General features: G+C 43.9%; 2 protein-coding genes across 2 annotated transcripts in view; one reads left to right on the plus strand and one right to left on the minus strand.

Annotated features, from left to right (window-relative positions):
* Positions 1-10,671: 10,671 nt before the first annotated feature.
* On the minus strand, positions 10,672-12,313 carry si:dkey-42i9.4 (uncharacterized protein LOC492503 homolog). The gene is made up of 3 exons (XM_046333734.1): positions 12,119-12,313; positions 11,815-11,939; positions 10,672-11,189 (listed from the first exon to the last, which is right to left on the minus strand). Exons 2-3 carry the CDS (start codon positions 11,930-11,932, stop codon positions 10,786-10,788), a joined length of 522 nt encoding a protein of 173 aa, XP_046189690.1. The 5' UTR covers positions 11,933-11,939; positions 12,119-12,313; the 3' UTR covers positions 10,672-10,785.
* Positions 12,314-12,821: 508 nt separating this feature from the next.
* Positions 12,822-26,913, plus strand: part of LOC124024949 (ATR interacting protein) — a 41,375-nt gene continuing 27,283 nt past the window's right edge. The window contains exons 1-5 of the mRNA XM_046338665.1: positions 12,822-13,509; positions 18,878-18,954; positions 19,129-19,299; positions 21,058-21,176; positions 25,628-25,803. Of these exons, the coding sequence (XP_046194621.1) occupies positions 13,197-13,509; positions 18,878-18,954; positions 19,129-19,299; positions 21,058-21,176; positions 25,628-25,803 (856 nt within the window). The 5' untranslated portion in view covers positions 12,822-13,196. The remainder of the gene's footprint in view (positions 13,510-18,877; positions 18,955-19,128; positions 19,300-21,057; positions 21,177-25,627; positions 25,804-26,913) is intronic.

The following is a 26,913-nucleotide window of genomic DNA, read 5'->3' on the forward strand; positions in this document are numbered from 1 at the left end:
ACCTTGGGGGTTTGAACTTGCAACCTTCCAGGTACTAGTCCAACGCTCTAACCACTAGGCTACCTTGCCACCCCAACAACCTCCACAAGTCTGGGAAGGCTTTTCACTAGATGTTGGAACATTGCTGTGACCACAAGAGCTGTGACAACAAGAGCATTAGTGAAGTCAGGCACTGATGTTAGGCGATTAGGCCTGGTTCGCAATTAATCCCAAAGGTGTTCAATGGAGTTGAGGGCAGGGCTTGGTGCAGGCTAGTCAAGTTCTTCCACACCGATCGCGACAAACCATTTCTGTACAGACCTCGTTTTGTGTACGGGGGCATTGTGCTGAATTAGGAAAGGCCCTACCCCAAACTGTTGCCACACAGTTGGAAGCTGTGATGATCTTCCCACTCCATCTGCCGAACTCTGTCTCTTTGCTCTTTGTTTTCCTCAGTAGGGTGTCGGTGGGCAGAGCCGGAAATGTCGTCAGCAAAATGGGACACACCTAGGCTTGTTTGTTTTGGCACCTCTCAACACCCCTCATTATCACCATCTATGCACGCAACCACTCACTTACACACACACCATTGGCAATTGTATATATTGTACTTTATTTGTTTTAATTTTGATTTCACCAAAATTTAACCAGGTAGGCTAGTTGAGAACACCTTTCTTTAACCAGGTAGGCTAGTTGAGAACATTTACAACTGCGACCTGGCCAAGATAAAGCATAGCAGTGTGACACAAACAACAACACAGAGTTACACATGGAGTAAACAATAAACAAGTCAATAACACAGTAGAAAAAAAAGAGTCTATATACATTGTGTGCAAAAGGCATGAGGAGCTAGGCGAATAATTACAATTTAGCAGATTAACACTGGAGTGATAAATGATCAGATGGTCATGTACAGGTAGAGATACTGGTGTGCAAAAGAGCAGAAAAGTAAATAAATAAAAACATTATGGGGATGAGGTAGGTAAATTGGGTGGGCTATTTACCGATGGACTATGTATAGCTGCAGCGATCGGTTAGCTACTCAGATAGCAGATGTTTAAAGTTGGTGAGGGAGGTAAAAGTCTCCAACTTCAACTATTTTTGCAATTCGTTCCAGTCACAGGCAGCAGAGAACTGGAAGGAAAGGTGGCCAAATGAGGTGTTGGCTTTAGGGATGATCAGTGAGATACACCTGCTGGAGCGTGTGCTACGGGTGGGTGTTGCCAGTGAACTGAGATAAGGCAGAGCTTTACCTAGCATGGACTTGTAGATGACCTGGAGCCAGTGGGTCCCCAAAGCATGATGTTTCCACCCCCATGCTTCACAGTAGGTATGGTGTTCTTTGGATGCAACTCAGCATTCTTTGTCCTCCAAACACGACGAGTTGAGTTTTTATCAAAAAGTTATAATTTGGTTTCATCTGACCATATGACATTCTCCCAATCTTCTTCTGGATCATCCAAATGCTCTCTAGCAAACTTCAGACAGGCCTGGACATGTACTGGCTTAAGCAAGGGGACACGTCTGGCACTGAAGGATTTGAGTCCCTGGCGGCATAGTGTGTTACTGATGGTAGGCTTTGTTACTTTGGTCCCAGCTCTCTGCAGGTCATTCACTAGGTCCCTCCGTGTGGTTCTGGGATTTTTGGTCACCGTTCTTGTGATCATTTTGACCCCACGGGGTGAGATCTTGCGTGGAGCCCCAGATCGAGGGAGATTATCAGTGGTCTTGTATGTCTTCCATTTCCTAATAATTGCTCCCACAGTTGATTTCTTCAAACCATGCTGCTTACCTATTGCAGATTCAGTCTTCCCAGTCTGGTGCAGGTCTACAATTTTGTTTCTGGTGTCCTTTGACAGCTCTTTGGTCTTGGTCGTAGTGGAGTTTGGAGTGTGACTCTTTGAGGTTGTGGACAGATGTCTTTTGTACTGATAGCAAGTTCAAACATGTGCCATTAATACAGGTAACAAGTGGAGGACAGAGGAGCCTCGTAAAAAAGAAGTTACAGGTCTGTGAGAGCCAGAGATCTTGCTTGTTTGTAGGTGACCAAATACTTATTTTCCACCATAATTTGCAAATAAATTCATTAAAAATCCTACAATGTGATTTTCTGGATTTCTTTTCTCATTTTGTCTGTCATAGTTGAAGTGTACCTATGATGAAAATTACAGGCCTCATCTTTTTAAGTGGGAGAACTTGCACAATTGGTGGCTGACTAAATACTTTTTTGCCCCACTGTATATACAGAGAAAAGAGTCGGCCCGAGAATTGAACCCTGTGGCACCCGCATAGAGACTGCCAGAGGACCGGACAACATGCCCTCCGATTTGACACACTGAACTCTGTCTGCAAAGTAGTTGGTGATCTAGGCAAGGCAGTCATTAGAAAAATCGATTTGGGAATCGCTAAATGAATCGTCCTCCAACAATCTCTGTCTCACTTTCCCGATTAATTTCTCCTAAAATTGTGTGTACATCTGTATATCTAGACTTAGATTTAGCTTTCCTGACCTAGTCGCCATACTGATTGATATATAAACAGCTGAAGATGCGCTTTACCAAAACAACGCTGTGCGTAACATGCGTGGCTCCTTCCGGTATGAATCTTCAATGGCGAATTAACCTCTTTACGCCGGAGTTTACTACATGGGTTGGTCTTCCAACACATAAACATTACATATTGCCGTTTACCTCAGCTCATTGGCTATCTAACCAGCTACATTTCAAGACGATCAGTGGTCATTGGGTTAAAATACAGTCAATCAACGAAACACTGGTGATATCATTGGTGCACAATGATGTCATTACTTCTTGTCTTCAAATCGGTTTCTTTCAGTCAATATATCCTGCGAAATGACCCATCAGGTTTGGTTGTGTTACAAACAAACCAGTTGATTGCAATTAAACCAAACATGACTGGAAAAGTCACGTTTAGTATGTGTATTTACATCGAATGTGTCGTCGAAAATGGAATGAGACGGAATTCACGACACAAGCGGTTCACAAAATGTTTTGTGTTAGGCTATAAAAATGTCTTTTATCAAACAAAAGATCATTCATTGTGTAACAATGAGCATTGGGATTGCAAACAGAGGAAGATCGTCAAAGGTAAACGATTTATTTTATTGCAGTTTGTGATTTTGTTACACGCCTGTGCTGGTTGAAATAGTTGTTTTTTATGGGGCTCTATCTTCAGATAATCGCATCGTAATCTTTCGCAGTAAATCCTTTTTTGAATCTGACAACGCAGTTGGATTAGCAAGATTCTAGGCTTTCGAAACATGTGAGACACTTGTATTTTCATGAATGTTTAATATGACTATTTATGTAGCGATCACTGTATGTTGTCGAGTTTGGAGTGGGCAGTCAATGTTTATTTTTCTATGATTTGGGGATTTCTATGTTTCGGCCTAGTATGGTTCTCAATCAGAGGCAGATGTCATTAGTTGTCTCTGATTGAGAATCATACTTAGGTAGCCTGGGTTTCCCTGTGTGTTTGTTTCCGTGTCTGTGTTTTTATATGATGCGAAAGAGTCAAGTAGCGCTAGAGCATTTCCATCAAACACTTAAGTCTTTGTTGAGAGATAATTGTACGGACATGGATAAGGATTAGGAGTGTGGGTTGCCGTGGTTACTGTTAGCCACCAGCGAGGTTTCACAGGAGAGCACGGAGTTTCAGTCCAAATGACCTGGTGTACGGACATAGTGTGCATGGGCTTCTAGCGGTGCTCCAGGATGTATGGAAGTCTCCCGAGCCACCTCAGTCCCTGTTATCTTCTGTGTGTGATTTCCCGCGACGACTGCTAAAGAGAAGCTATCATCTTCCCAGGGGAGGATGACAGGAATATTTGATCAGCGAGCTGAGCATCGTCACTTTAGTCCAGGTGACCAGATTCTTGCTCGGCTGCAAATGGTTGGTTCTCCTTTTCAAGAAAAGTTTCAAGGTCCATATACAGTTGTGCACCAGTGTACACTGAGCAAAACTATCTAGTTGCTCCTCCAGAACGGAGGAAAGCGCAACAACTGTCCCATGTAAAAATCTGCCAAAATCCTATTATCCACGTTGCCTTTGGAGCCCGAAGAGTGGGAGTCCTCAGAGGATGGTAAACCTGTTCTTTTGGCCGGTACTGTTACATTGCTGGGTTCTTCTTGTCATGCTAGGTCCGTGCATAGTAAGGAGGAGATCCCTGGTGCAGAAGATTGCGTACTGCAGGGTAGATTCAAAAATTAATAGAAACAGGATCTTTTGGATAGCCTTCTCGCTCATCTACCTGCTTATAGGAGAGATGAGTTGTTCGGTCTGATTCTGAGTTTTCCAGTTTTGCTTTCTGATATACCTACAAACTTAATAGAACACAATATTGACGTTGGGAATGTTGACCCCATCCGTCCGCGGTTCTATAGAGTTTCTCCAGAAAAACAGAGTTGTCTGGACGCCGAGATCAGGTACATGCTGGATGGTGATATTGCAGAGCCTTCTTTCTCCAGCTGGGCTTCTCCCTGTATCTTGGTCAGTAAACCGGATGGGACAAACAGATTTTGTAAGGACTACCATAAGGTAAACAATGTCACTACGCCAGATTCATTTCCTCTTCCTCGGATGGAGGACCGCGTTGATCAGGTCTGAGTGGCTAAGTTAGTGAGCCGGGTTGTGACAAGCGGGGGTCTTGTGAAGTTTGAACTGTTAAAGGACTATTGGCAGGTGCCACTGACGAGTAGGGAACGTGAAATCCCTGCCTTTATTACACTCTCAGGTCTGTACTTTGGTTATGGGTTTCGGCTTGCGTAACACACCTGCCACTTTTCAGCGTCTTTTGAACAGGGTTGTCTCCGGTCTGGTTGGGTTGTTTATCTGAACGATGTAGTGGTTTATGCAGATACTTGGGAGGAGCATCTGTCTCGTATTGAAGCCTTGTTTCAACGCCTGGCTGCAGATTGATAGTGAGGCAATCTGGCTAAGTGTGAGGTTTGCTCAGGCGACCGTTGTGTACCTTGGTAAGGTGGTTGGGCAGGGTGAAGTGCGTCCTGTTCGGGCTAAAGTGATAGCTATTGATGCTTTTCCACTGCCAACTACTAAATAGGAACTGATGCGTTTCTTGGGAATGCTTGGTTATTACCGTAGATTCTGTAGGAACTTCTCTACCGTAGTCGCTCCTCTGACAGATTTGCTGAAAGCTAAGGCGGTTTATTTCACATTTATTCAACCAGGTAGGACAGTTTAGAACAGAGGTGGGCAAACTTTTTGACTCGCGGGCCACAATGGGTTCTAAAATTTGACAGAGGGGCCGGGCCAGGAGCATTTGGAGGGAGTGTTTGGGCCGGATATACTAAAGCATTAAATGTAGTGTGTGCAAACCTCATAGCACAGTAAGAACATTACAACCCAATTTATTAACTGTCTTTCAAATGTGAAAAATAGCCCTTACCAGTTAATAAATTTGTCTCAAGGAATATGCAAGATATGGCATTTACATACTATTTCGCAGATACTGGGAGGAGGAAATGTAAATAGATTAAAATAACATACGCACTGTGATTTATGGATTGTCCTGACCGCGCGCTCTACAAACTCGCCACGGACGCCCTCGCCTTCACGCGCAAACAGTACACGTGTATCGTTGCCAAGCACACAGATTTAGGCTGTATTAAATATCCTACCTGCAGCTGAAAATTTAAATTTAAATTAAGAGCGATGTGCGGCGTGTTAATTAAGCTACTGTACCGCTACTGTGCGTAAATGCGCATTGCTCTGAAATTAAAAGACGCACTTCCAAACTTTCCATATGCATTTTTTCATAACACGGTGAAAAAAGTTCTGTTGACTCTGTAAATTAGCTGCCAACCTCTGAGCAGTAGCCGCCCGTTCTTGTGTTAACTGCTTGCTAGCATAGTTTGCATGCTTCGTGGCAAAGTGACGGCTGATATTGTACTCTTTGAAAACCGCAACAGCTTCTTGGCATATCAGACATACAGCCGTTGATCGGACTTCAGTGAAGAAGTATTTTGTTGTCCACTCCTTATTAAACACTCGGCATTCGCTGTCCACTTTCCTTCTCTTTGGTCCGCTCATTTTCACAGAAGGGCTTAATGGTGACGTGAAACGAAGTGAAAATTAAAGTGAAATAAAGAGAAATACGCGCCACTCCAACAACGGTCAATGTGTTTTGAGTGCGCCATCTATTGGGGAAACGTGGGCATTGCAGGGAAAGTGGAAAAAAGGAGGTTTTTACTAAAAAACCTAACGGGCCGTATGTGGCCCGCGGGCCGTAGTTTGCCCATGTCTGGTTTAGAACAAGTTCTCATTTACAACTGTGACCTGGCCAAGATATAGAAAAACAGTGCAACAAAAACAACAACTCAGAGTTACACATAAACAAATGTACAGTCAATAACACAATAGAAAAATCCTATGTACAGTATCACGGCCCCTCCTCTGCAGTGCAGGGGAATAGGGTGCTAAGTAGTGCACTATATAGGGAATAGGGTGCAGGCAGAGGAGGGTCGTTAGTGATTGGAGGAGTCATCTGGGATCAGAGTATTTAAACTGCTTCACTAACCACCTCTCTCTCTCTCTCTGTTCCTCCAGGTATGATCCTGTTTTGTTTGTTCCTTTGTAGTTTTGCATTTTTCACTCAGTCATTCACACACACAGATTCACGCATCCCTGCACTTTACATACATCACATTGGGGCAGGTGGATGCTAGTCACATTGGGGCAGGTGGATGCTAGTCACATTGGGGCAGGTGGATGCTAGTCACATTGGGGCAGGTGGATGCTAGTCACATTGGGGCAGGTGGATGCTAGTCACATTGGGGCAGGTGGATGCGAGTCACTTTGGGGCAGGTAGATGCGAGTCACGTTGGGGCAGGTGGATGCTAGTCACGTTGGGGCAGGTATATGCGAGTCACGTTGGGGCAGGTGGGTAGTGTTAACAAGGGCAATAGTTGGTGTGGTGTTCCTGGGTCCTTGGTGGTCATTAGTATTTTTGGGGGGGGGGGGTGACGACCCTCCCACTCTGCCTGCCCGAATTCTTACTCTTTGCTCTTGTTTTTCATAATAGGATGTCAGTGGGCGGAGCGGGGAGTATCGTCAGCCAAATGGGACACACCTAGGCGTGGGGGTGTGTCCCGGGGATAATTACACCTTTCCCCCATTCCTTGAGGAGAGTCCCCATGCAGACACACTGTTGTGTTTTGTGGCATGATTGTTTTGGCACCTCTCAACACACCTCATTGTCACCATCTATGCACACAACCACTCACTTACACTACTGACTACACACACCATTGTCAAGTGTATATAGTTAATAAATATATTTATTACTTGATCTCTGTCTCCCTTTTTGTTATAGGCTATGGGCCGGTTTGTGACCGAAGCACAGAATCGTCTAGAATGTCATTGTATGCTGTAGCGCTAAGATTTCCCTTCACTGGAACTAAGGGGCCTGAACCATGAAAAACAGCCCCAGACCATTATTCCTTCTCCGCCAAACTTTACAGTTGGCACTATGCATTCGTGCAGATAGCGATCTCCTGGCATCCGCCAAACCCAGATTAGTCCGTTGGACTGCCAGATGGTGAAGCGTGATTCATCAGTCCAGAGAACGTGTTTCCACTGTTCCAGAGTCCAATGGTGGCGAGCTTTACACCACTCCAGCCGATACACTTGAGGATCTTAGGCTGGTGCTCGGTCATGGAAACCCATTTCATGAAGCTCCCGATGAACAGTTCTTGTGCTGACTCTGCTTCCAGAGCCATTTTGGAGCTTGGTAGCGAGTGTTGTAACCAAGGACAGAGAATTTTGACCCTCTTTGCGCTTCAGCACTGGGCAGTCCTGTTCTGTGAGCTTGTGTAGCCTACCACTTTGCGGCTGAGCCATGGTTACTCATAGACATTCCCATTTCACAATAACAGCACTTACAGTTGACCGGGGCAGCTCTAGCAGGGCAGCTCTAGCGGGGCAGCTCTAGCGGGGCAGCTCTAGCGAGGCAGCTCTAGCAGGGCAGCTCTAGCAGGGCAGCTCTAGCAGGGCAGCTCTAGCAGGGCAGACATTTGATGACCTGACTTGTTGGAAAGGCAGCATCCTATGACGGTGCCACTGGTACGTTCTACTGCGAAATGGAGATCTCATGACTTTGTGTTCTTATTTAGATTACACTTTATAGTGATTTACTTTATTTACTTATTCTAATTCTTTAAGTTAGGCTGTGGAATAACGTTTTATCTAACTTTATTCAAATATATTTCAAAACAACCTTTTAGAGGTTTTACCTCAAGTTGAAAGTTCTAAATATGTAAAATATCAACGTAACTTAAGGCAGTAGGTCTCAACCTTTTTCGAATACGGTTCCACCAACTGAAGTTGTCTGTTACAGTTCCACCAACTGAAATTGGCTGATACGGTTCCACCAACTGAAGTTGGCTGTTACGGTTCCACCAACTGAAGTTGGCTGTTACGGTTCCATCAACTTGAATTTGGCTGTTACGGTTCCATCAACTGAAGTTGGCTGTTACGGTTCCACCAACTGAAGTTGGCTGTTACGGTTCCATCAACTGAAGTTGGCTGTTACGGTTCCATCAACTGAAGTTGGCTGTTACGGTCCCACCAACTGAAGTTGGCTGTTACGGTTCCATCAACTTGAATTTGGCTGTTACGGTTCCACCAACTGAAGTTGGCTGTTACGGTTCCATCAACTGAAGTTGGCTGTTACGGTCCCACCAACTTGAATTTGGCTGTTACGGTTCCATCAACTGAAGTTGGCTGTTACGGTCCCACCAACTGAAGTTGGCTGTTACGGTTCCACCAACTGAAGTTGGCTGTTACGGTTCCACCAACTGAAGTTGGCTGTTACGGTTCCACCAACTGAAGTTGGCTGTTACGGTTCCACCAACTGAATTAGGCTGTTACGGTCCCACCAACTGAAGTTGGCTGTTACGGTTCCACCAACTGAAGTTGGCTGTTACGGTTCCACCAACTGAAGTTGGCTGTTACGGTTCCATCAACTGAAGTTGGCTGTTACGGTCCCACCAACTTGAATTTGGCTGTTACGGTTCCATCAACTGAAGTTGGCTGTTACGGTTCCATCAACTTGAAGTTGTCTGTTACGGTTCCATCAACTTGAATTTGGCTGTTACGGTTCCATCAACTTGAAGTTGTCTGTTACGGTTCCACCAACTGAAGTTGGCTGTTACGGTTCCACCAACTGAAGTTGTCTGTTACGGTCCCACCAACTGAAGTTGGCTGTTACGGTTCCATCAACTGAAGTTGGCTGTTACGGTTCCATCAACTGAAGTTGGCTGTTACGGTTCCACCAACTGAAGTTGGCTGTTACGGTTCCATCAACTTGAAGTTGTCTGTTACGGTTCCATCAACTTGAATTTGGCTGTTACGGTTCCATCAACTTGAATTTGGCTGTTACGGTTCCATCAACTTGAAGTTGTCTGTTACGGTTCCACCAACTGAAGTTGGCTGTTACGGTTCCACCAACTGAAGTTGTCTGTTACGGTCCCACCAACTGAAGTTGGCTGTCACGGTTCCATCAACTGAAGTTGGCTGTTACGGTCCCACCAACTGAAGTTGGCTGTTACGGTTCCATCAACTTGAATTTGGCTGTTACGGTTCCATCAACTGAAGTTGGCTGTTACGGTCCCACCAACTGAAGTTGGCTGTTACGGTTCCACCAACTGAAGTTGGCTGTTACGGTTCCATCAACTGAAGTTGGCTGTTACGGTCTGAAGTTGGCTGTTACGGTTCCACCAACTGAAGTTGGCTGTTACGGTTCCACCAACTGAAGTTGGCTGTTACGGTTCCACCAACTGAAGTTGGCTGTTACGGTTCCACCAACTGAAGTTGGCTGTTACGGTTCCACCAACTGAAGTTGGCTGTTACGGTTCCACCAACTGAAGTTGGCTGTTACGGTTCCATCAACTTGAATTTGGCTGTTACGGTTCCATCAACTGAAGTTGGCTGTTACGGTCCCACCAACTGAAGTTGACTGTTACGGTTCCACCAACTGAAGTTGGCTGTTACGGTTCCATCAACTGAAGTTGGCTGTTACGGTTCCACCAACTGAAGTTGACTGTTACGGTTCCACCAACTGAAGTTGGCTGTTACGGTTCCATCAACTTGAATTTGGCTGTTACGGTTCCATCAACTGAAGTTGGCTGTTACGGTCCCACCAACTGAAGTTGGCTGTTACGGTTCCACCAACTGAAGTTGGCTGTTACGGTCCCACCAACTGAATTTGGCTCTGCCCGGAGTACCCCTTGATGTACCCCCACATGTACATTTTAACCAGTAACTGTGGTCTCATTAATCTTCTCAAGTACCCTCTGTGGATCGTCCTAGTACCCCTGGTTGGGAACCAATAACATAAAGGCATTTCCTGTGTCCTGTATTATCAATATATCAAACTATGTTTTTTAATCTCTATGGTTTATATTTTGAAATGTTGCTTTCTGTGCCTCCCCGACCCTCCCTTTTCAATGTCACACAGTTGACCAATTGGGATGCAGACATAATCCAATCATATGTTTGATGAAATCATTAGCCTTATGACATTGCATTCAAATGCCGTGTGTTTCAATATACCGTATATAAATTAGCAACATGAAGACCATACACTAAAATTAATTTTCTGTCAATAATCTCAAAATAGTAGTGTAGTATCCATAAAGGTGAACAAGTTGATAATCAGAGTACTAAACATATTTTAATATTAAAAAAGAAAGAAATGAACAATTATTCTAACTAATATGTGTGTCTGACCTATGTCCAAGTGTCCAGGTGGATGGGGCAGGTAAACATTTAGCTGCTGGAAATCCTTATTGTGGTGAAGGACTTGGGCGTTTTGGACCTCCCCATCCCCACTCTCAGTTCACCTTTGCAGCTGCCCGAAATGGTTCTGTTGTTGCTGTCCTCTTGGCTCTGGATAGAGGCTGTTTCAGGCTGTGTTGACGATGACGATGGCTCAGATTCATAGAGAACGCAGATGGAGCCGTCCTCTCCTATCCGGTATGACACCTCGTATGGATCCACCCACATGGTAAGCTCACTGGGCAGAAGGGTGAAGAGCTGTTCTCTGGTCAGTCCGATGGTGCCGGCGGCTTCACCGATGACTGGGTCCATCTTGTGGTTCTCGTTGATTCTGATGCATCTGTAAGCTGAGCCCCGGCAAGGAGCGTGAGGGAACCAGTGGTGTTGGTAGTGCTCTGCAAAAATAAACAATAAAGTCATGTCTGGATTTTTTTTTAACCTTTATTTAACCAGGCAAGTCAGTTAAGAACAAATTCTTATTTCAATGACGGCCTAGGAACAGTGGGTTAACTGCCTGTTCAGGAGCAGAACGACAGATTTGTCAACTCGGGGGTTTGAACTTGCAACCTTCTGGTTACTAGTCCAACGCTCTAACCACTAGGTAACCCTGCCGTGTGATGTAGATAAGGATTGGGCAGTCAAAACAGCCATTTTTGCTCTCTGTCCTTCATGTTTTGTCATTGTGTGTGTGTGTGAGAGAGAGACACTTCTGCTACTCAGACATCAATCACCATTGAAGATTTTAATAGCAAGAATATCAGCAGCAATTACAAAACAAAACAATCCACACAATGATTATTATGTCCTATCCTGGTGTCTATGTTTTCTGTCCTACAGGTAGCTAGCTAAATGACAGTCTAATGTTCATTCATAGCCTGTAGCCCTAAACTTCTACTTGATCTGCTTACATTTTTTGTTGTTGTTTTAAACGTTACTGACCGTGTGATGGAATGCATACTTGTCTGGTGTTTTTTATAGGCTACCCTATGTATGAACAGTCATATTCCCCATTCATTTTACCTCCCAGAGATTTTTCGAGGGAATAGCTGAAATGATGAAGTTGCTCCTCGGATAGCAGTCCAGTTGTTTTCAGTAATCTGGAGATGAAATTCGCTGCTGTGGATACCTCCGTTTTCATTTTATATCTGTCTCATAGAGTAAACAAACGGAGAACATTAGTTCACAATCAAACTCAAATTACATTTATACCAAGATTGTATCGAAAATAACAACCTAGGTAATAACAATGTTATAACGACCCGACACCATCTCTCTTTGTTGCAATTATAAACATAAATGACACGAGAAGAAAAATAAAACAAACCTGGTCTACAATCAGGAAGGGGGAAAAAAAGTTACTGTATCGCTTCTTCTCCTTGCAAATATGACTAGGAGATTTTGAAAAGGGGGTAAACGTGGATTACGTGTGGTGGGGGGGAGGAGAAAAAAATTCACGTATTTCAGTGTAATCTTTGGCGCTCACAACACTGCTTCTTTTTTCTGCTCAGCTGGTAAACATTCTGGAGTACCCACAGAACCCCCAGGCAACCAATCCTGTCACACATCGCCTATGACGTCATACAGATTTCACTCTCTCCTTTTTTTTGTGTAAATGGAGAGAATGTAGTTGAACTTTGTTCACTAAATGTTACACAGAATTATGCCATAATGATATCACCGCAAATATACATAAAAATTATTTTTTTTAAACATATGGGCGAAGTATTTCAATGTCTTTATTTTATGAGCTGATATGTACTACTGACACAATGTGTCATTGATTGAATTAATTCACTGAGATGAAATGTTGCGTAAACAATCTCTTGGGAATCCATTTTTTAAAAGTCTGTCTCTGTCCCTTTTTTTGTGTGGAGATTTTTTTGTCTGCTCCGAGAGAGAAGGATAAGATAAGAGAGCGAGAGAAAGAGAGAGAGAGATGGCAAAACTCGGCGTTGTTATTTTTGTCCCTTTTGGCGATCCATACAGTTTTTTTTTTTATCGCGGAGCGCTTTCTCGACCAATAGGATCGCTGTTTATGTTGAGGTCGTGAATAAGCAGCGTTGTGATTAGCTCCTTCTGTAAAAAGTTTGAAAGATGGTTTGATAGCTTGCTAACTGAGTTAGCCTGCAGTTATTTTTTGTGAACTTTTTATTTTATTTTTAGGAATGCCTTCTAAATTGTGAGACGTGCGACAAAAACTAGCCAGAGGCTTGCTTTGAACCGCAATACCGGAGAGGTTCAGGTTGAATGGTTGAGTTCCCTGACCCACATTGACTGGCATTGACTTAGCTTGCCAAAGTTCGCTAGCTAGCTAAAACGTTTCTACTTGGCTATCCAAGCTACACGTTTTATAGTAATTTTAGTGGCAAAAAAAAAGTAGTCGGACCCCCTGGCCCGGTAACATGGCGTACCCACCCCGCAAGCGCCTCAAGGTGGTGAGCCCTGCGGCTCCATGTAACGACCCCTTCGGAGGTGACGATGACTTTACCCAGGATGATCTGGAAGAGATTGATATCATAGCATCTCAGGCCGTCAACGGGGATCTAGCAGGACCAGGGCCAAGCTCCAAAGGGACGGGGATGGGACCCATTGGTCCTCAACCAGGGGAGTCGACGAAGCCGTATTCGGGGAGCAGACAGCAACCCTCTGGTCTGGCTAGGAGTAACTCCATGAGAGACAGAGAGATCCCCGAGTTACCATGTAAAGACACTTTCGGTAAGACTTCTGAAATAAATGTACTGTCTGTGGCCTAAAGCACTTAACTATGCCTGACAGAATATATATTGGTCTCTTGTTCTTCCATTCCTGACAGAATGTACACTAACGTTACCGGTCAAAAGATTTAGACACAACTCAAATAATCAAAATAGAAACGGCAGATCCATCTTTACTTTAAGACGTGAAGGTCAGTACATGCAGAACATTTCAAGGTTTCTTCAAGTGGAGTTTCGCAAAAACCATCAAGCACAACGATGAAACTGGCTCTCATGAGGACCGCCACAGGAAAGGAAGACCCAGAGTTACCTCTGCTGCAGAGGGTAAGTTCATTAGAGTTTACCAGCCTCAGAAATGGGCAATTAACTGCACCTCAGAATGCAGCCCAAAATAAGCGCTTCACAGAGTTCAAGTAACAGACGCATCTCAACATCAACTGTTCAGAGGAGACTGTGGGAATCAGGCCTTCATGGTCGAATTGCTGCAAAGAAACCACTACTAAAGACACCAATAAGAAGAGACTTGCTTGGGCCAAGAAACACGAGCAATGGACATTAGTCCGGTGGAAATTTGTCCTTCTGATGAGTCCAAATTGGAGATTTTTGGTTTCAACTGATGCAGAGCTGGTGAACGGATGATCTCCGCATGTGGTTCCCACCGTGAAGCATGGAGGAGGAGGTGTGATGGTGCTTTGCTGGTTACACTGTCAGTGATTTATTTAGAATTCAAGGCACACTTTAGCAGCATGGCTACCACAACATTCAGCAGCGATAAGCCATCCCATCTTGTTGGCACTTAGTGGGACTATGACCCAACACACCTCCAGGCAGTGTAAGGGCTATTTGACCAAGAAGGAGAGTGATGAAGTGCTGCATCAGATGACCTGGCCTCCACAATCACCCGACCTCAACCAAATTGAGATGGTTTGGGATGAGTCGGACCACAAGGAAAAGCAGCCAACAAGTGCTCAGCATATGTGGGAACTCCTTCAAGACTGTTGGAAAAACATTCCAGGTGAAGCTGGTTGAGAGAAAGCCAAGAGTGTTTAAAGCTGTCATCAAGGCAAAGGGTGGCTACTTTGAAGAATCTAAAATAAATATTTTTGGGGTTACTACATGATTCCATATGTTATTTCATGAGCAGGGCATTGACTCTGGATGCTTCTGTGTGTCACTCTGAATGGGAGTCTGTTGGATGACTGGTGTAGTTGCGGCTTCACTGCATGTATATTGTTTAGGATATTCAATAAAGTATACTTTTTTTAAAGAATGTCTTCGGTGGGGTAATTGCTATTACCGAAAATAAATATCAAAACTTTGGCAGCCATGCCATTATAAAGACCTTTATTCTACCTGTAAGATTTATGGGAAGATTATTCAAATTGTTGAGTAATGGAATAAGATTTTTATATATAATCTTATTCCATTACTCAACAATATGAACGCAGATCTAATTAATTTAAATTATCTTCCCATACATTTTACAGGTAGAATAAAGGTCTTTAGAATGGTATGGCTGCCAAAGTTTTGGTATTTAGCATCCAGAGTCAATGCCCTGCTCAAGGGCACGTTGACAGATCTCCCACCAGGCCGAAGGAACTCCAGCAACTCCACTCCCACTCCAATTCCACATCCCAACCCTCAGCTTCCCTCTGCCCATTCCACCCCTCTCTGCTGGTCACCCTCAGCCCATCCCATCTATCTCTGCTGGTCACCCTCAGCCCATCCCAACCCTCAGCTTCCTTCAGCCCATCCCATCCCAACCCTCAGCTTCCCTCAGCCCATCCCATCTATCTCTGCTGACCACCCTCAGCCCATCCCATCTATCTCTGCTGGTCACCCTCAGCCCATCCCATCTATCTCTGCTGGTCACCCTCAGCCCATCCCATCTATCTCTGCTGGTCACCCTCAGCCCATCCCAACCCTCAGCTTCCCTCAGCCCATCCCATCTATCTCTGCTGACCACCCTCTTCGGATTTCTACGCAACATATATCTTTCAACTATGCTGTGAAGTTTAACGTACAATTTCAATCTATCTAATCGAATAGAATCCACAGATTGCGAGTTGAAGATAAGTACTTTTACTAAGAGTATTATGAATTGACTGACCTGGTCTCTCCAGATCTCCTAACAGTGCTATTTCTAGGGTCAATTTTAGATCAATGCTATGCATTTTTCAACCATTCCTGAACCTGAGACCAGAAACAGGCTACCCGAGGGCAATACCAAAATAAATGGTCTATTGATTCTGTATCCTCACAACAAAATCTGCAGAGCTTTGATAATATTATGCCCCAAATATTCAACATTTTGTTGCAGGCAAGAATTCTTTATAATTTTAGCTGAAAAGTACGAGGTCTTGAATCTTGCAATGTTTTATATATCAACTCATACACCCTGTACATCGGAAATCTCTTATTTTGTAATCTGTATGGCACAGTTGTCAACATCCTGGTCCTCAAATGAAACTGGTAACTTTCCTATTTATGCTATTTTTATTCCTCTGCCAGTATTGATCCTTTATATTGGGCAGACAGACCAGTTCCCTACCTCCTCCTCCTCCCCCTGCCTCCTCCAGTATTGATCCTTTATATTGGGCAGACAGACCAGTTCCCTACCTCCTCCTCTGGTATTGATCCTTTATATTGGGCAGACAGACCAGTTCCCTACCTCCTCCTCCGGTATTGATCCTTTATATTGGGCAGACAGACCAGTTCCCTACCTCCTCCTCCGGTATTGATCCTTTATATTGGGCAGACAGACCAGTTCCCTATCTCCTCCTCCGGTATTGATCCTTTATATTGGGTAGACAGACCAGTTCCCTACCTCCTCCTCCGGTATTGATCCTTTATATTGGGCAGACAGACCAGTTCCCTACCTCCTCCTCCGGTATTGATCCTTTATATTGGGCAGACAGACCAGTTCCCTACCTCCTCCTGCCTCCTCCAGTTTTGATCCTTTATATTGGGCAGACAGACCAGTTCCCTACCTCCTCCCACCTGCCTCCTCCAGTATTGATCCTTTATATTGGGCAGACAGACCAGTTCCCTACCTCCTCCTGCTGCCTCCTCCAGTTTTGATCCTTTATATTGGGCAGACAGACCAGTTCCCTACCTCCTACCTCCTCCTGCTGCCACCTGCCTCCTCCAGTTTTGATCCTTTATATTGGGCAGACAGACCAGTTCCCTACCTCCTCCTCCTACCTCCTCCTGCTGCCACCTGCCTCCTCCAGTTTTGATCCTTTATATTGGGCAGACAGACCAGTTCCCTACCTCCTCCTGCTGCCACCTGCCTCCTCCAGTATTGATCCTTTATGTTGGGCAGACAGACCAGTTCCCTACCTCCTCCCGCTGCCACTGCCTCCTCCAGTATTGATCCTTTATATTGGCAGACAGACCAGTTCCCTACCTCCTCCTGCTGCCTCCTCCAGTATTGATCCTTTATGTTGGGCAGACAGACCAGTTCCCTACCTCCTCCCGCTGCCACTGCCTCCTCCAGTATTGATCCTTTATATTGGCAGACAGACCAGTTCCCTACCTCCTCCTGCTGCCTCCTCCAGTATTGATCCTTTATGTTGGGCAGACAGACCAGTTCCCTACCTCCTCCAGTATTGATCCTTTATATTGGCAGACAGACCAGTTCCCTACCTCCTCCTGCTGCCTCCTCCAGTATTGATCCTTTATATTGGGCAGACAGACCAGTTCCCTACCTCCTCCCACTGCCTCCCGCCTCCTCCATTTTTGGGGTAATGCTGTTCAAAAATTGGCTGTAATCTTGGATTGAGCAGACCTTCCCGTACAATTCTGATAACTCCATGAAGGACATAACTCTACCATTCCAATTTACAATATAATTTTAAAAACAAAATACCGTTTTCAAACATCTTTCCCATAAATACAGGTATTTTATCAACCAGCATGTTTGAGAACAAATATTATGGCTGAACTATCTTTTCAGGGGGATGAAATTTAAATTGTAGCCAGCTCTGCAATGCTTGTTTGAAAAAGAGTATAATTTCAATTAATTGAAAATGAGACATGGCAATCTGCACAAAGGCAAAAAGGACATTTTTAAACAATGGATGAGCTTTTCTTCGTAATCTACTTGAGAACCATTTAGGGTTCAAGTAAAACTTTTGAATAAGTGAAGCTTTTAGAGAGAGATTTAATGCTTTTATATATAATAATCTCAACCTCAATTCGTATTCATCATATAGATAGGCATGCTTTATTTTGTCTGGTTTAGGATCCCAGAAAGTTTTTATTTTTAATTATCATGATTAAAAAAACAAATTATCTGGAGTTAAGTGAGTAAACTCACTAAGGAGTTAATCAGGGAAATTTTTCCGTAAATAGATAGGTATTTACCTCTCCATGGTTACACGGATCTTGTTTATTTTTACAACTTTTCTATTGAAATTCAATGTGTAGAGCTTATTTATATATTTTGTGATATGAATACCGAGTATGTCTACTTCACCATCAGCCAATTTTATAGGTAAACTGCAGGGTAATGTAAAATTTGTATTTTTTTTAAAGATCCAATACGTATTATTGAACATTTTTCATAATTAGGTTTTAGTCCAGAGAGTCCAGAAAAGTTATCTAGATCTTCAATGAGACATTGCAGGGATCTAGCCTGTGGACTTAATATAAAACTTGAGTCATCGGCATACATGGACAACTTTGTTTTTAAGTCTTGGATTTCTAATCCTCTAATGTTGTCATTGGATCTGATTTTAATAGCAGTTCAATGGCCATAATGAATAGATATGGTGACAGCGGACACCCTTGTTTAACTCCTCTTGACAATTCAAAACTCTCTAAGTAGCCGTTATTTACTATTTTACACCTGGGGTTGCTATACATTTTTTCTACCCATTTTATAAGCGAATCACCGAAATGGAAAAAAAACAGGCATTTATAAATAAAATCCAGTCTTACTTTATCAAATGCCTTTTCAAAATCCGCTATAAATACCCAGGCCTGGCTTCTTAGATGTTTCATGATGTTCTATTATATCTAGTAGTTTGTCTTATGTTATCTCCAATGTATCGTCCATGTAAAAAACCTGTCTGATCAGGATGAACAATAACTGGTAAAACCCTTTTTATTCTGCTATGCATTTTGCTATTATTTTTGCATCCCGACATTGAAGTGTACGAGGCCTCCAGTTTTTTTTGAAAGACTGGGTCTTTATATTGCTATCTGGGTCTTGTTTTAATAATAGTGAAATCAGACCCTTCGCATTTCATAGTTTTGATGTCTTCATTATTATTCTACGATATAGAAAATAGTAAAAAAATAAATATTGTCCTCTTGTTCTTCCATTCCTGTCAGAATATATTTTGTCCTTTTTGTTTTTGCAGGGAACAGACATCAGTCTAAGACTGACGGGGAGCATTTAAAGGAACTGGAAGCCCAACAAGCAGACCTCCAGAAAAAGGTAGTAAACTGATATGCCGAGTTGTGAAACTCAAATCCTGGAAAGTCTCGTGACATATATTCACATTGCTAGTTTACTTTTAAGAAATCTCAGCAGCTCAATATCATGTTTGGCTAGTCAAAATCAAGTAATAAAGTGTGGAATATGACAGTGTGATGTGGTGTCGTTCTCCAGCTAAAGGAGGTAGAGGAGGAGATCCTGATGAAGAACGGAGAGATCAGAGTGCTACGTGACTCCCTTAGGGTCGCCCAGCAGGAGAAGGAGACGCAAAGACAGGCTCAGCTCCTCCTGGAGAGGGAGAAGAGAGACACTCAGAGCGAGAAGGAGAAGGAGCTCTCCAAGAAGGTAGATGTCCCAAGTCGGTTTTTGATTCTGTACGACTATCAAACCCCGATGTGTTACGAAACCACCTTTTACACACTATCCTGCCGAGTCCGAACTAGAGTTCTCAAATTTCCCAGAAATCCTGGTTGTAATTTATCAGGTATCAGGGGGGAATAAGCAGGACATCCAGAATCCTCCAGCCTGGATTTCTGTTAAACTTGGTCCTTTTTTTAGTTTTTGCATAGTTACAGGAATTTTGCAACCCTATGCCGACCCAAACCATATGTGATGTAAGCTCACTCCACTGCACACTGATACCCGTTACAGTGGAGGAAGCTAAACTGTTAGCATCACACTGACACCCGTTACAGTGGAGGAAGCCCTAACTGTAAACATCACACTGACACCCGTTACAGTGGAGGAAGCTAAACTGTTAGCATCACACTGACACCCGTTACAGTGGAGGACACTAAACTGTTAGCATCACACTGACACCCGTTACAGTGGAGGAAGCCCTAACTGTAAACATCACACTGACACCCGTTACAGTGGAGGAAGCTAAACTGTTAGCATCACACTGACACCCGTTACAGTGGAGGAAGCTAAACTGTTAGCATCACACTGACACCCGTTACAGTGGAGGAAGCTAAACTGTTAGCATCACACTGACACCCGTTACAGTGGAGGAAGCTAAACTGTTAGCATCACACTGACACCCGTTACAGTGGAGGAAGCTAAACTGTTAGCATCACACTGACACCCGTTACAGTGGAGGAAGCCCTAACTGTAAACATCACACTGACATCCGTTACAGTGGAGGAAGCTAAACTGTTAGCATCACACTGACATCCGTTACAGTGGAGGAAGCTAAACTGTTAGCATCACACTGACACCCGTTACAGTGGAGGAAGCTAAACTGTTAGCATCACACTGACACCCGTTACAGTGGAGGAAGCTAAACTGTTAGCATCACACTGACACCCGTTACAGTGGAGGAAGCTAAACTGTTAGCATCACACTGACACCCGTTACAGTGGATGAAGCTAAACTGTTGGCAGCACCTTGAAGTCAGTTTCGCGTGAAGGGGTATCTCATCCTTTACTTCAATGGTTATTTACATGTCTGACACAAGGTGATGAGCCACAGCTTTACATGGGTTACATGAAATCTTTCTCATCCATTCTCGCTGATATTGTATGCATCCCAAATAGCGCCCCGTTATACTATTAACCAGGGCCCTATGTAGTGCACTATAAAGGGAATAGGGTGCCATTTGGGTTTTCTGATGACCATCTAACCCACTGGTTTGTCTGGCGGTATTCTGTTATAATGGTTTTCTGATGACCATCTAACCCACTGGTTTGTCTGGCGGTATTCTGTTATAATGGTTTTCTGATGACCATCTAACCCACTGGTTTGTCTGGCGGTATTCTGTTATAATGGTTTTCTGATGACCATCTAACCCACTGGTTTGTCTGGCGGTATTCTGTTATAATGGTTTTCTGATGACCATCTAACCCACTGGTTTGTCTGGCGGTATTCTGTTATAATGGTTTTCTGATGACCATCTAACCCACTGGTTTGTCTGGCGGTATTCTGTTATAATGGTTTTCTGATGACCATCTAACCCACTGGTTTGTCTGGCAGTATTTTGACACTCCAACCTATCCAACCTCTGTCTTACGGAGGGGTTGGAAAAAAGCACAATACAAGTTTCCGTTGGACGTCTGTGTACAATTGGACAATAAAGTCCATCTGTTTCTTCTAATGTGTCCGCAGGTGCAGTCCCTGCTGTCTGAGCTGCACTTCAAAGAGGCTGAGATGAACGAGATGAAGACTAAACTACAGAACGCAGAGAAAGGAAGGAAAGCAGTGGCTTCACCTATCGCCAGAAACAGGTACCCAAACACACACACCTATCGCCAGAAACAGGTACCCAAACACGCACACCTGTCCCCAGAAACAGGTACCCAAACACGCACACCTGTCCCCAGAAACAGGTACCCAAACACGCACACCTGTCCCCAGAAACAGGTACCCAAACACGCACACCTGTCCCCAGAAACAGGTACCCAAACACGCACACCTGTCCCCAGAAACAGGTACCCAAACACACACACCTGTCCCCAGAAACAGGTACCCAAACACGCACACCTGTCCCCAGAAACAGGTACCCAAACACGCACACCTGTCCCCAGAAACAGGTACCCAAACACACACACCTGTCCCCAGAAACAGGTTAACTGCTCTTCGGGTCGACCAGTCTTTCTGTATATGATATGTAATGAGATGATTGGACCAGAGAGCACACAGGAAAAGTATGCGGACCAATGATTTTCAGACAGACATTAGGCCTTTTCCAACCTGGGGAGGGTTAGCTATAGTCTTTATTTTGTTAAGTTATGACTTTACAAAAGTGGATCAGGGTTCTCGCCAAAGAATGTAAGAGAGGTACTGCTCCACCTTGTAGACTGACTGCGCCATTTTACTTTATTTGTTATTATATAAGGCAATATTTAGCTTTCGGTTGCTGGAAATGTATAGATTGCAGCATTTTACAATATTTGCTCATTATTCTTGCACTCAGCTCTGTCAAGTTGGTTGTTGATAGTTGCTAGACTGATTTCTTTTCAGGTCTTTGCCGTAGATTTTTTAGCCGATGTGTGTCATAACTATAACTCGGCCCCTCAGGAACATTCAATGTTGTCTTGGTTAAACAACTCCTGTTTAGATTAGGCCTTGTGTTTTAGGTTATTGTCCTGTTGAAAGGTGAATTCATCTCCCAGTGTCTGGTGGAAAGCAGACTGAACCAGGTTATTGTCCTGTTGAAAGGGGAATTCTAAAATGTTTTAAAAACTAGTCTCGTCCTTGTTGATGACAAGCATACCAAATATATTAAGGAGTATGGGATCCACCCAAATCATTTGTGTTCCTGGATCCTTACACAGCATTATAAGGCTGCGTTGAGAAAATGATTTATCAATGACCCAAACCCTGCTCAGTTAATCCCCACCATTGAGACACTGAGTCATCGTGATGCTTCAGCAAATGTACATTATCCCAGGGGTGTTTGAAGACACAATGTAAGTAATCTAATGTATGTCTCTCTAACTGCCCTGAAGGCCTCTGATCCCACAGCTATTGTAATGCAGTAATCATGAGCCTATGAACCAGAGTTAAACTGTTAGCACTGAGGCGATGTGCCCTAGGAGGAAGTCCACTATGTGCAGCTCACCCTGCAATAACATCAATAACATGAGCATGTCTACTTCTGCTAAGCTTCCTAGTAAAAGTAATGAAAACAATCAAGCATCCCAGAAAAGTGCTAAAAATAACCCACGTTAACATATGTAGCTTAAAGAAACAAGGTTCATGAAACATATTCTGAAACTCACTTAGTTAATACCTTTGATGATACAGTGGTAGCAATACATGGTTATAACATCTACCGAAAATACAGAAATTCCAATGGAGGCGGTGCTGTGGTCTATATTCAGAACCACATTCCTGTAAAGCTTAGAGAGGATTTAATGTTAAACACTGTTGAAGTAATATGGCTACAGGTTCATCTGCCTCACCTAAAGCCCATTCTGGTGGGAAGCTGCTATAGACAGTCAGTATCTGGATAATGTTAAATACTGTTGAAGTAATAGGGCTACAGGTTCATCTGCCTCACCTAAAGCCCATTCTGGTGGGAAGCTGCTATAGACCACCAAGTGCTAACAGTCAGTATCTGGATAACATGTGTGAAATGCTTGATAATGAATGTGACATCAACAGAGAGGTATATTTTCTGGGTGATTTCAATATTGACTGGCTTTCATCAAGCTGCCCTCACAAGAAAAAGCTTGAATCTGTAACCAGTGCCTGCAACCTGGTTCAGGTTATCAGTCAACGTTCCAAAGGCTGGGCCTAATATAGTGTATAAGAGGTCAGACTGGGCCTAATATAGTGTATGAGGTCATAAAATACGTTTTGTAGTGATTCCTATGTTGATGTAAAGCATATTTGCTGGTCTGTGGTGTGTAATGAGGAGCAACCAGACGCTGCACTAGACACATGTATGAAATTACTTATTCCAGTTACTATTAAGCATAATCCCATTAAGAAAATGACTGTAAAAACTATTAAATCCCAAAGGATTGATAAGGAATTGAAAAATGGTATGTTTTAGATGGATGAGGCAAAGGGAATGGCATAAGTCTGGCTGCACAACCGATTTTGGCAAACGTACTGCAAATTGAGAAATCATGTGACTAAACTGAATTAAAAAGAAGAAACTATGCTATGAAATAAAGATAAATGACATGAAGAATGATAACAAAAAGCTTTGGTGCACCTTACATGACATTTTGGGCAAAAAGGCAAACTCGGCTCCATCATTCGTTGAATCAGATGGTTCATTCATCACAAAACCCACTGATATTGCCAACTACTTTAATATTTTTTTCATTGGCAAGATGAGCAAACTTAGGCATGACATGCCAGCAACAAATGCCGACACTACACCAATTTGTAAGTCGCTCTGGATAAGAGCGTCTGCTAAATGACTTAAATGTAAATGTACTACACATCCAAGTCTGATCTAATTACGAAAGAAGGGAAGGACCTTTCACATGCATGGCACTTACATAAATGACTGATGATTGGCTGAGATAAATTGATGATAACAAGATTGTGGGGGCTGTTTTGTTAGACTTCAGCGTGGCTTTTGACATTATGGATCATAGTCTGCTGCTGGAAAAACATATCAGTCATGGCTTTACACCCCCTGCTATAATGTGGATAAAGAGTTTCCTGTCTAACAGAACACAGAGGGTGCTATGGCTTTACACCCCCTGCTATAATGTGGATAAAGAGTTTCCTGTCTAACAGAACACAGAAGGTGCTATGGCTTTACACCCCCTGCTATAATGTGGATAAAGAGTTACCTGTCTAACAGAACACAGAGGGTGTTATGGCTTTACACCCCCTGCTATAATGTGGATAAAGAGTTTCCTGTCTAACAGAACACAGGGGGTGTTCTTTAACGGAAACCTCTCTAACAAAATCCTAGAAGAATCAGGAATTCCTCAGGGCAGCTGTCTAGGCCCCTTACTTTTTACAGTCTTTACTAACGACATGCCAAAGACCCGTGTGTCTATGTTTGCGGATCAGTCAACACTATATACGTTAGCTACTACAGCGACTGAAATGACTGCAACACTTAACAAAGAGCTGCTGTTAGTTTCAGAGTGGGTGGCAAGGAACAAGTTAGTCCTAAAAACAAAGCATTTTATTTGGGACAAATCATTCACTAAACCCTGAACCTCAACTAAATATTATAATGAATAATGTGGAAATTAAGCAAGTTGAGGTGACTAAACTGCTTGGAGTAACCCTGGATTGTAAACTGTCATGGTCAAAACATATTGATACAACAGTAGCTAAGATGGGGAGAAGTCTGTCTATAATAAAGCGCTGCTCTGCCTTCTTAACAGCGGCAACTGAGTTAGGAAGGACGCCTGTATCTTTGTAGTGACTGGGTGTATTGATACACCATTCAAAGTGTAATTAATAACTTCACCATGCTCAAAGGGATATTCAATGTCAGCAGTAGGTGCCCTTCTCTCTGATTCCACTTTGACATTATTGTGGGTAGGCCAGTGACACAAAATCTTAATTTAATAAAATGTTAAATTCAGGCCGCAACACAACAAAATGTGGAAAAAGTCAAGGGGTGTGAATACTTTGTGAAGGCGCTGTAAACATTCACTTCTGTTCTTCTCCTCTTTTCCCTGGCCTCTCTCACTCCCTCCATCTCACGGATCCAACACACTCTTAGGTCTATGTCCCAAATTGCACCCTATTCCCTATATAGTGCACTAATTTTGACCTGTTTGAAACTCGATGTCTGTTTTTTTTTGTTTTTTTTTAACCATCTACCAATAGGTGCCATTCTTTTTGAAACATTGGAAAACCTCCCTGGTCTTTGTGGTTTGAATTGGTGTTTGAAATTCACTGCTTGACTTGGGGACCGTACACATAATTGTATGTGTTGGGTACAGAAAATTAGGTTGTCATTGAAAAATCATGTTAAACACTATTTCACACTTTTTCACACACAGTGAGTCCATGCAACTTATTATGTGATTTGTTAAGCATGTTTTCACTCTAAAACATAATTCCACTTTGAATTTATTGGGGGGGGGGGGGCGGGTGTGTGTGTAGGCCATTGACACACAATCTCAATTTAATCCATTTTAAATTCAGGCTGTAACACAACAAACTGTGGGGGGAAAGTCACGAGCTGTGAACACTTTTTGAAGGTGCTGTAAATCTGAAGTCTTTTCCCCTTCTCCGTCTCCAGCCCCGGTCTGTCTGGTCCCACTGCCCTGCTGCAGGGTGCCGGTGGTGCCAGCAGCAGCCCTCACTGTGTAGCCATTCCTGGAGGAACAGCCTTCATCACCAAGGAGACGTTTGGTGCCCAGCTGCCCTCTAGGTCAACGCCAGGCAAGGCCCCGGGACCAGGACACCTCAGAGACGGTACGGATGATTGGCTAATCGCCTATGGATTATCACATTCCTACCTGCTCCTTACATTTTAAACCATTGTGTTCCGGTCCGTTGCTAGGACGACAAGCCATGTCTCAAGGCTACAAGTTCCGCCTGTTACATTTAACTGGGGTCCAGTGTGACTGTTAGTTAGGCCCGTCTGACTGGCCCAGTGTTACTGTTAGTTAGGCCCGTCTGACTGGCCCAGTGTGACTGTTAGTTAGGCCCGTCTGACTGGCCCAGTGTGACTGTTAGTTAGACCCGTCTGACTGGGGTCCAGTGTGACTGTTAGTTAGACCCGTCTGACTGGCCCAGTATGACTGTTAGTTAGGCCCGTGTGACTGTTAGTTAGGCCCGTCTGACTGGCCCAGTGTGACTGTTAGTTAGGCCCGTCTGACTGGCCCAGCCAGTGTGACTGTTAGTTAGGACCGTTTGACTGGCCCAGTGTGACTGTTAGTTAGACCCGTCTGACTGGCCCAGTGTGACTGTTAGTTAGGCCCGTCTGACTGGGCCAGTGTGACTGTTAATGAGGCCTGTCTGACTGGCCCTGTGTGACTGTTAGTTAGGCCCGTGTGACTGTTAGTTAGGCCCGTCTGACTGGCCCAGTGTGACTGTTAATTAGGCCCGTGTGACCGTTAGTTAGACCCGTCTGACTGGCCCAGTGTGACTGTTAATTAGGCCCGTGTGACTGTTAGTTAGACCCGTCTGACTGGCCCAGTGTGACTGTTAATTAGGCCCTTGTGACTGTTAGTTAGACCCGTCTGACTGGCCCAGTGTGACTGTTAATTAGGCCCGTGTGACTGTTAGTTAGACCCGTCTGACTGGCCCAGTGTGACTGTTAATTAGGCCCGTGTGACTGTGAGTTAGACCCGTCTGACTGGCCCAGTGTGACTGTTAATTAGGCCCGTGTGACTGTTAGTTAGACCCGTCTGACTGGGCCAGTGTGACTGTTAGTTAGGCCCGTCTGACTGGCCCAGTGTGACTGTTAGTTAGGCCCGTCTGACTGGCCCAGTGTGACTGTTAGTTAGGCCCGTCTGACTGGCCCAGTGTGACTGTTAGTTAGGCCCGTCTGACTGGCCCAGTGTGACTGTTAGTTAGGCC

This window comes from Oncorhynchus gorbuscha, linkage group LG03 (genome assembly GCF_021184085.1).
Source record: "Oncorhynchus gorbuscha isolate QuinsamMale2020 ecotype Even-year linkage group LG03, OgorEven_v1.0, whole genome shotgun sequence".
NCBI lineage: Eukaryota > Metazoa > Chordata > Actinopteri > Salmoniformes > Salmonidae > Oncorhynchus > Oncorhynchus gorbuscha.